The sequence below is a fragment of the Arvicola amphibius genome, chromosome 9, assembly GCF_903992535.2.
Source record: "Arvicola amphibius chromosome 9, mArvAmp1.2, whole genome shotgun sequence".
Taxonomy (NCBI): Eukaryota; Metazoa; Chordata; class Mammalia; order Rodentia; family Cricetidae; genus Arvicola; species Arvicola amphibius.
Window position 1 is genome coordinate 67569738 of NC_052055.2, and position 10747 is coordinate 67580484.

The following is a 10747-nucleotide window of genomic DNA, read 5'->3' on the forward strand; positions in this document are numbered from 1 at the left end:
CTGGGAATTGAACTCAGGACCTTTGGAAGAGTAAGCAATGCTCTTAACCACTGAGCCATCTCTCCAGCCCAGTATTACTGTTCTTGCAGAGGACCCAAGTTTAGTTCCCAGCACCCACGTGGTGCCTGACAGTGGCCTGTAACTCCCATTCCATCTTTCGTTACATGTTTGTAGCAAAAACATCTATGTATGTAAACCTACATGAAGACAAAAACAATCACACACAGAAAATAAAAATAAACCTTTTTTATAAGACCAGTTTAAGGCTGGCACAGCTACTTGTGCCTATGTCACTAGGCATAATTTCTCTGTAGCCTTGAGCTTGTGATTTTCTTCCTTTGCCTCCCTGGTAGCTGGAATTAGAGGCCTGTTCTACTAGGTCCAGCCCCCAATTCTGAGTTGGGTAGTTTAGCTTGATTGAGCATCCGGTGTCACAGACATGGTGGCTAGCAAAAGCCCTGGCCCTGAGTGGCCTGTTGCCCTTTGTTGGTTGAGACCCCTGCCAGTCCTCAAGCTGAGGTGTGCTCCTGAGATGTGTTCCACTCTACCTCAGAGACTGACTGAGGGCAGGCTGTGCCCCTGGCCTTGCCCCTGCTTCTGTGTGTCTCCTCTGGAGCCCTGGGATCTGAAGCAGTTGGTGCAGTTTGTTATGTGGTGACTGCCGCAGTCCTGAGACAAGTGTGGCAGAGCGGGGGCGAGAACTCGTGAGCTGAGGACACAGGGAGCAATATAGTCCTGGGAGGCCCTATATGTTTGGGTAATCCCTCTGTGATGACCCAGCAGAGCAGAAAGTGGCCTGGAAAGAGGCTTCCTACTCACAGTGACAGGCCAGACGCTCCGGTGGCCCTGGAAGGGTGCTAGAGAGAGCAGCTGCAGTGATCGCCTCGGGTCATCAAAACATGGCCCTCTACAGGACACTGGCCAGGCTTTCACAAAGACTGTAGACATTTTCTGGTGTATCTAGCAGGGGCAGGAGCTGCGACTGTCTGGGTTCATGGTAGAAAGTGGCACCTCTCCAGGTTGGCAGAACTTGAGATGGGACACCATGCATCCACAGGAGACACTATTCCTATTAGCTGTGGTGTATGGGGTGAGGGACAGCTGTGAGAGAGAAGAGTGCCACAGAGATAAGAGCTTGCTCAGAAGATGACAGCCACCCAGTGTCAGAGCCAGGACGTGGGCTCAGCAGCTCGAGGGGCTTTGCTGTGTCTGCAGGCATGCCCCTTAGCTGAGACAAAAGTATGACTTCCACTGACTCTCCCAACAGCTGGCAGGACCAGGGATAAAATGCAGGATAGCGTAAGCTACTTCTTACCAACACATGGAAAATGTCAGGAGGTTCTGCTTGGGGACACCCATTCGGGGGGATCAAACCAGAGAAATATGGGGTCAGGAGCATTAGAGAGAATGTCCAGGACATTCTGAAAACTAAAGGTTGTTTTCCTTTTCCTAATTGATGGCACTATTCCGGGAGGATTAGGAGGTGTGGCTTTGTTGGAGGAAGTGTGTCATTGGAATGGGCTTTGAGGTTTAAGAAGCCCACGCCATTTCCAGTTAGCTCTCTCTGCCTTGTGCCTGTGGATCAGATGTGAGCTCTCAGCTACTGGTCCAGTGCCATGCCTGCCACTGCCACGCTCCCCACCATGACGCTCATGACTCTAACACTCTGGAACTGTGAGCCCCAAATTACATTCATATTAGATCCTTTAAAAAAAGTTGACTTAATCATGGTGTCTCATGCCATTCCAACAGTAGAAAACAGTAGTTAGACGACTTAGCCTCCTGAACACTGGGGTGACACACACCCCTTCTAGCTCATTTCCTCTAATACTTCAGTGTATATTTGGCATAACCACTGAAATAGAAGAGGAGACTAGTGAGAACTTGTCAACGAAAGTCCCTGTATGTCTCTTGAATCACAAAACAGACTGAGAAATCTGGCCAGGGAGTGTCCCAGCTGGACCTTTCTCAGCGTCCAGCCCTGTCACTGGGTGCTTGACCTTAGAGCTCCTTTCTCATGAGCCAGTCTTAGTGCAGCACATCTGTGAAGCAGGCTGGAGGTGGATCTGGGTGGAGTAGAAGCTGGACTGGGTGGGACCACCTCCCCATCTCCAGTGAAGCAGGCTGGAGGTGGATCTGGACTGAGTGGAGGGACCGCCTCTCCATCTCCAGGGTACTGTGAGCTGGGGAGCTTTTCACAGTTGGAGGGGTTGGGTTATTATGAGCCACTCAGAAGAGGCATAGGTTTGCCGGTTGCCTAGGCACCTTGTTCAGCTTGTCAGAGGGGGCTGATAGTATGCATGGCCCCTGACACTGTGGGAAGGAGCCCACAAGTTCTGTAGGACTGTGTGGAGTCTGCACACAGCACCTTAGCCATGTGCCCTGGCTAACTCGTGAAAACCGGGGAGACAGTATCTGCCCATTATCTATCTACTGCCCCACGGCCAGCTCACGATGGGAATGAATAACTGTAGGCCTGGGTTCTAGAGAAGGCAGCTTCCCATCTTCTGTTTAAACCTCCAAATGATGCCTCTTAGGAGCACTTGCCTCCTTTGCCATGGGGCCAATGGCACCCTTCTCCCTCCACAGCACCCACAAATCTAGAATGGACACATGGAAGTATTAAACAGACCCTGGGGGTGGGGAAGACAGTTGGAGTCGATCCTGGTGTGGTGGTGTCCAGGGACCTGGGAACTGTTGGGGTTGGAGACGAGAAGCAGAGACTAGAAGGCTCCCAGAGACGGTTTGTTCATCTCCACCCTTTCTGCTTCCTAGTTCCAGTGGCGATTCTCCCGGGAAGAGACCCGCAGCAGGCAGACAAGGAAAACCAAAGGGAAACGCAGCACGAGAGACAAGCAGCAAGCAGAGGAGAATGAGAAGAATCTAGAAGACCAGTTCCCCAAGGCTGGAGATGTGGGGAACTGTGTACTGGGGACACAGCAATGGGGCAGTGCCTCTGAGGAACGGCAGGGCTTGAGGGCTGTGCAGAATGGTCCTGCTGGCCACAACAGGGACTCGGTGGCTGCCAGACACTCAAATCCCAGCATGGAAGCTGAGCTTGCTGCGGGGCCCGCTCCAGCAGAGGCAAATTGAGTCTGTGATTTGTGCTACGCTTGCAATGTGATGGCAAGGCTTGGGAAGCTTGCTAGCAGCTGGTTCGTTCTGTGTTACCCTTTGGCTTGACCTATCGTTAGCTCAGCGGGCCCTGAGAGGGCTGGTCTCTGGCAGTATTGTTTTCTGAACAGCTATTGGAAAGCTGTCTTAATGATCAGCTTACAGTAGAGTGCAAGGTTGGGCTGTTCCTCCTAGACCTCAGAGTTAGAGGTCCGGTTCCACCCCTTCCCCCAAGGAAGGGCATGGACCATACAGCACCTGTGCTGCCCCACGGGGCTCCAGGCACATCTGGGTCAACTTCTGGGACATCTTTGCTACAAACCAAGATTTTTCGCTCACTCTTACATGCTGCTGCTGTGGGCAAGTACTTTAACTTTAACCCGCAGCTCTTCAGGCTGCCCTTCTCCTCCGGAGCCCTGCAGCTCTGCACACTGCCCCTTCCACCTGAACCCTGGAGGCCCTGCTGTTTTGGAAGGTGGTGATGTTGGGGGAGGGGAGGTGTTTAGACAGACACCTGCCTTTCTCAGAGTAGTTCTATAGATACTGCTGATCTGGAAGCAAACAGGTAATGCTCTGTGCTCCTGCTCTTACAGGGTGTTCAGAAAGTATTCTGTGTTAATATTAATGCCAAAAAGTATTGTTTTAAATTTTGTATTCCACACATCTTTGAATACGTTCTGTCATTTTGGGCGGATGGTAACTGGGTGCCCTTGTGTGCTATTTTTGTTGATGTGTCATTGACTGAGTTGTATGCTGTGCCTGTCACTTGTTTTTACTGTCCATAAAGTGTGGTTAAGGCTTTAAGTAGACGCATCTGGCGAGCCTTGGAGAGAGAACACCATTGTCTCGATGGAAACAGCCTGTCTCTTTCTTCTTTAGTTACTTAAAGCAATAAATCGTCTGAGCTCAGTGTGTGGTGTATTTACCTTGTCACTACAGGTCTGGCCCTCAGGCCCTGGTCACAGTTTCTGCCTGCTGGCAGTGTGGTAGACTGTGGCAAAAAGAGCCACCTAAGCACATTGGGGTTTCAAGCTTTGTTTCAAACAAACAAACAAACAGGAAGTGGCGAGTGAATGGGACACCACCAGGTGAGAAGGAGATCCAAGCTGGTTGTGAGCAAACTCCTTTACCATCAACAGTGATTCCGCTGTGTGGTTTCTAAGGTTTGAAGTAGGCTGTTTAATGAGGAAAATCTTTTTCATTTCCAAGTTTATTAAAATAAAACCTGTAAAGCTTTGTGCAGATACATCTTTTTTCTCATTTTATGTGTACGGGTGTTCTGCATGTGTGTATGTCTGTGTACCCGTTGCGTACCTAAACTGCTGAGCCTAGAAAGGGTGTCAGATCCCTGGAGCAGTTCTAGAGGGTTGGGAGCCTCCCAACCTAAAGGGCTTTGGCCACTCAGCTTGGGTACATGTTTCAATAAGTAACATTTATGTTTTATTTGCTGTGGGGAGATTCTTGAATTCTTTTGGGATGTTGTTCCAGTATCCGGCTAACAAAGGATCCCAGGCTATTTGGGATTTTCTGCCTTCTTTCCTTCCCTTTCATGCCCTGTTGGTTCTGGCAGGTTTCACTGTATCATGGAATTTCTCAATCTAACTGTAGTTTGGAAAAATAGGTACAGTTTAAAAAGCCATATAATATAAATGCATTGTGTTTTGTACGTGAATACCATTCCATAGTCCAGAGTCACTAAAATGTGATTATGTCACAAAACGAGCTACATTATCGTCCCTTCTCATCTATTGACTCCATGTCTAACGTAATTAAAATCATCTGGGCTCTTTTTCTTTCTTCATTTTCCCTGCACAGAACATTTTTAAGTTTATTCAGAATTATAGAAAGTTTTAAAACCTTTAATACATGTGAGAATTAATTTATCAAGTGTGCTTTTTAATTAAAATACAATTGCATCATTCTCCGTCTTCCCTTTCCTCTCTCCAACCCTACCCGTGTGTCCACCTCACTCCCTCTTAAATCCATGCGCTCCTTTTAAAATTGTTATTGTTACATGTATACACACACGTACAACATACATAAAGACAACCCCTAAGTCTGCTTGCTATATGATTGTGTATATTCTTTCAGGGCTGACCACTTGGTACTGGGTAAACAATCGGGGAGGTCATCTCTGGGGAAGACTAACCCCCCTTCTCAGCAGTTCTTGGTGTCTACCTCTTTGTTTAGGGGTGGGATCGTGAGAATTCCCCTTGCAAGTTAGTGTCTCTATCAGTGCTCCCTCATTCAGGTCTTGTTTCGGCAGCCATGTCGTTGCAGTAACATGGGTACAGCTGCCCTGGCATTTCAGGAGACCCCATCTCAGGAGGTGTCCTAGCCCTCTGGCTCTCACTACCTTGCCCTCTTTTCTCCCTCTGTGTCCCCTGACTGCTAGGTGAAGGAACCTCTTGGAGAAGTGTCCACTAGGACTGAGAACCTCACCATTACTGTTCTCTGCATTTTTACCAATTATGGTTTTCTGTAATGGGCTCCATCTATTTCAAAGAGAAGCATCTTTGATGGGGACTGAGAGCTACGCTTTCCTGTGGGTCTGAGGGTGAGTATTAAAATGTAGTTGGGAATTATGCTGCCCTAGTTAAGTGGAAGTGGTAGTTCTCCTCCAAAATCCATGACCTCATTAGCCCTGGGTAGTTAGTTAGGTTTCCGTCACCAGGCATGCTCTCCTGCCTGTTGAGGGGACCTCAAGTCTGGTGAGAATGCTGTTGGTCACTGCCAAGAAAGGTGCCACTACTGCACCTTTTGGGAGCACTCTGCAGGGCTGGTCATTGCTGTGGTTGATAGGTGTCACAGCTAGGTTGCCCCCTCACTTGGCAGTCTACACGGCATTAAAGCTAGTCCTCGGTGATGAGGTCTTTGGGTCTGATCGCGTTAGAATCTTCTGAGTCCCATATTCAAAGTGCAAGATGTCTTCAGCCATAGGGACTTACTTCAACACCTGAGAGGCAACTGAAGGCAATGCAATAATAGCTGATTATTTCGGGAGTCTCCTGGACTCCCCTGACCAATAGCTTGAAAGGGTATCCTTCATGTTTGGCAGTTGTGTTTTTTGTTAGATTGTTTATGACTTTTGTGAGGAGTATTGTCAGTCTGAATGGCATAACTTCATTAAAAATATTTAAGCACGTAGACTTATATGTATTGTATGTAATTTTAGTTAAATAAGCAAGAATATAATTCCTCTTGACTTTTTAAATCATCCCAAGAGCTATTTTTCCCTCTTCCCTCTCTCTCCTTCTGTCCAGGCCTTCCTCCCTCACTCCCAATTAAAGTCCCCCTCGTCTTCCCCACTTCCCCCCCCATTCCACTATCTCCTTTCTAGCACCACACACACACACACACACACACACACACACACACACACACACACACACACACTCCATGGTCCCCTTTTACTTCCCTGGTTTCTGTGGTTACTTTAGGTTATAGACTCACTAATGGAGATTCGAAGCTAGGAGCCACAGATGAAAGAAAACATTTGTCTTTCTGGGCCTGGATTACCTTACTATAATATTTTCTAGCTCTGTCATTTACTTGCAAATTTCATGATTTTATTTTTCTTTACAGTTATGTAACATTCCATTGTTTATATGGACCACATTTTCATTCTCTCTCTGACTCTCTCTTTCTCTTAAGATTCATTTTGTGTTTTAAATAGATGAGGTCTATTCAGGAGATGCTTCCATGGGTTACTGAGGAGACGGTGTATTCTGGTGTCAGGTGGAATACTCTGTAGAAGTCTGTTAGGTACATTTGATAATATAAAGTCATTTAATTCTGACATTTCTCTATTTTTTTGTCCAGATCTTGTCTATTGAAGAAAGGGGGCATTGAAATCATCTACTATTAATATTTTAATGTTAATCTGTGTCTTTAATTTCCATAGTGCACTCTTTGTGGAACTGGGTGCACCAAGGTTCAGTGCGTGTTTCTCAGTTAATTGTCCCCTTGATTAGAATGAAGTGTCCTTCATCTCTCCTGATTAATCTGAGTTTGAGGTCTGTTTTGTCGGATGTTATGTGGCGATGCCTGCTTGCTTTCTAGTCCTGTTTGATTGGAGTATGGTTTTCTGCCCTTTCACTTTAAGGAGTTCCTGTCTGTAAAGCCAAGTTTCCTGCAGACAACAGAAAGATGGGCTTTGTTTCTCAAATCCGTTCAGACAGCCTGTGTCTTTTAACGGAAAGTGAAGGCAATTAATGCTTAAAGTTATCATTTAAAGGCGTGTGTGATTGCAGTCGTTCTGGTGATGTTTGTTTTCCTTTGTGTTCTGGTAATTATAGCTTCATTTATTTGTTTTCCTTCTGGAGTCTCCTGGCTCTGCTTATTCTTCCCTGAGTTCCTAAAATATTGCTTTCAGTATTCTCTTTAGGGTTGTTTGGTGAACATGAATAAGTTTTTCTTTCTTCAAGTATGGCAGACAGTTTTGCTGTGTATACAGTTGACTTTCAAAGTTTCTAGTGAGTTGGACGCCTTTAATCCTAGCACTCGGGACAGAGGCAAGTAGAACTCTGTGAGTTCACAGCTTGCCTGATCTACATAGTTCCTGGCCAGCCAGGGCTACATAGTGAGACCCTGTAGCTGTCGTTCTGACGGGTTTTGTTTGTTTTAATGTAATTTATGCTTTTCCTCTTGCAGCTGTCAATACTCTCTCTTCCTTCTATATGTTTATTCTTTCAGCTGTGATACGCTGTGGGGAGTATCTCTTCTGGTTTTGTCTATTACTTGGTTTTGTGTGCTTCTTGTATCTGTATAGGTGTCTTCTTTCTTCTGTGATCTTGTTGAAAGTATGTTCTCCGCCATTGCCCTGGGATTCTTCTGTCATCTCTGTCTATAATTCACAGATCGGGTCTTTTCATAGTGTCCTGCATTCCTCTTTGCTCCTCTCCTGGATTTTAAAAATATTTTCCTATTCTTTGCTTATGTGGCCTAATTCCTCTCCTTTATCCCAGGCCTAACGACTTAATGCATTCTGCCTGTAAGGCTTGTCTTCTAGTTGGGTGATTGATTCCATCTTCATTTCTGCTTGCATTTTCTTCAATATTTCTGTTTCTTTCTCTCTTTTTTTTTTTTTGGTTTTTCGAAACAGGGTTTCCCTGTAGTTTCTAGAGCCTGTCCTGGAACTAGCTCTTGTAGACCAGGCTGGCCTCGAACTCAGGGATCCGCCTGCCTCTGCCTCCCGAGTGCTGGGATTAAAGGCGTGCGCCACCACCGCCCGGCTCTGTTTCTTTATTGAACTTGGTTTTCATATCCGAGACTGTCATTGTCATTCCATCATTTTATTCAGACTTATGTTTGTATTTTCTCAGGCATTATCTTTAAGCTCCTTGAGCTACGTATTTTCTCTTCTCTGAACTCCATGATTTCCTTGTTTTGTTTTGTTTTTACATTCTGGGGTTCATCTAGGTAATTCTCATCAGAGAACATTTCTAAAGGACTAATGGGACGCTATGTTGATCATTTGCATGTTTGTGTTTCTATAACAGGACCTGGGCCTGTTGGTTTCTTTTGTCATTGCTGTGTCTGATAGGGACCCAGCAGGCTATGCTGGCCTTGAATAGGATGAGGTCAGGTGACACGGGGCTGAACTGGAGCACAAATGACTTGGTCCAAGCCTGGAGGTTGGGTGCGGAGTGGGTGTGGCTAAGATTGCTGTGCTGGGGCACTGGATGTGGGACCTTGAGTAGACTAGGATCTGGAAGGTAGTGGAGGGTAGGATCAGCAGAGTCCTGAGCACAAGAGTCCAAGACTGTGCTAAAGCTGGACATTGGGTGTGGAATAGGGATGAAGTCAGGTGGTAAGAAAGGGGCTTCAACGGGTGTACAGGGTATGTATCCTGTCCAAAGTCTAAAGGCCGGGGATGGCAGGGGTGGGACTCGCCATCTAGACTGAGACAATCTATGCAGGACCTAGGCTAGACCTAGGAAGCATGGGGAGAGGAGGGTCAGGTGGACTCCCCAGGCAACCCCAGTACAAGATGTCAAGAGCTGGGCTGGGCCTGGAGGTTGCATCCATTGGAGCTGTTTCACTCAACCCCTCATACCCTGGGCACCCCCTCAGTGTGGTAAGTGGGTGGTCTGGGAATGACCTCAAATTGGGATTTATTTTAAAGCTCCTAGGAGATTGTAGGGTGGGTCTGAAGCATGGCCAAGATTGGGAACTGCTGGCACAGGGTTCTACAAACAGCACCAGGCGGGTCTGTGTGAAGGGAAACTCTTTTCCAGATGCTTAGGACGGGGCCTAGCAGCCGCCACTGGTCCTGCACGGGTCTTTCAGGCAGGCAGATTTCTGAAGGGACGCTGCCTTCCGTCTGGTGCAGCCTCTGCTGAGATGAGGTGGCTAGCTTTGTTTATGTCATAGCTCGACATAAGCTAGAGCCGTTTGGGTAAGGGCGCTGTAGTTGAGACAGTGCCCTCACTAGATTGGTCTGTGCACTAGCTTTTCCTTAGTGACTGATGTGGGAAGACCCAGTCCACGGTAGGTGGTGACACCCCTGAGCACATGTTCCTAGGATGTATAGGAAGCAGATCGAGCAAGCCAGTAAACAGTGCCCCTCCAGGACCCCTGCCTCAGCCCCTGCCTCATGGGTCCTGCCTTGAGTTCCTGGCCTACTTTCCCAGAATGGTGAACAACAAACAAGCTGCAGGATGAAACCAAACGTCTCCTCCCCAAGTTGCTTTTGATCATGGTATTTTACCACAGGGACAGAGCCCTAACTGGGACACGGGCGTAGTCTTTGCAGCTGTGGTTGTCACAGAAGTCATTAAGGAACGAGGGGTTGTAGGTCAGCAGATGCCAAATGTCAGACCCTCCGAAGCTGGCACTTGAGTCTGAGTCTTGCACCAGAAGGCACTTGTACTGAGACACATTCTCCTCTGTGACCCAGACTGGGCTTAAATTTGGGGTCCTCCCATCTTGCATTGTGAGCACTAGAATCATACTGTGTGTTGTTAGGATTTTAGCATGAGTTGGGCTCCAGCAGGGCCCCAAGGTGGGTGAAGAATGCAGGCAGGAGACAAATGTGCCAGGCAGACAGAGCTTGAGTGTGGAGTTTATTGAGATAAAGGGAATGGGGAAGGGAAGAGAGAAAGGGAGAAAGAGATACAGAGAGATGCGGAGAGGGGGGAGAAAGAGGAGACAGAGACAAAAGCTGCTGCCTCAGAGAAAATGGCAGAAAGAAAAAGTGGGTGTGGGCGGAGCTTCTCTTAAAGGGATAGGGTACTGTCTGCCATGCACACAGATGTAATGCAGGGAGCAGGACTTGATGTTGCACTGTGCCAGTTCCCAAGGGGCAGGGCCAAGGTCTGCTTCATTGCTAACATGCATCATCACATCTGGCCTAGGAAATATGTTTAAGACCCAATCTTGACTTTTTCAGAGGTTCAGTAGGGGTGGAGAGTGGAGTATAGCGTCATTGACAAGTCAGTAAGGGGAAATGTTTTAGTCACTGTCCTATTGCTGTGAAGAGACACCATGACCACAGCAACTCTTATGAAGGAAAACATTTTATTGGGGCTGGCTTATAGCTTCAGAGGTTTAGTCCATTATCGACATGGAGAGACATGTGGCAGCATGCAGGCAGACATGGTGCTGGAGAAGGAGCTCAGAGTTCTACCTC

General features: G+C 47.3%; 1 protein-coding gene across 3 annotated transcripts in view; it reads left to right on the plus strand.

The window, feature by feature from the left end:
• The window catches only part of Rftn1 (raftlin, lipid raft linker 1), a 199322-nt gene extending 195298 nt beyond the window's left edge, over nt 1-4024 (plus strand). For all 3 annotated transcript variants that reach the window (XM_038342544.2, XM_038342546.1, XM_038342545.1), the window contains exon 10: nt 2776-4024. In XM_038342544.2, coding sequence (XP_038198472.1) covers nt 2776-3093 — 318 coding nt within the window. In that variant the 3' untranslated portion in view covers nt 3094-4024. The remainder of the gene's footprint in view (nt 1-2775) is intronic.
• Nucleotides 4025-10747: the final 6723 nt, after the last annotated feature.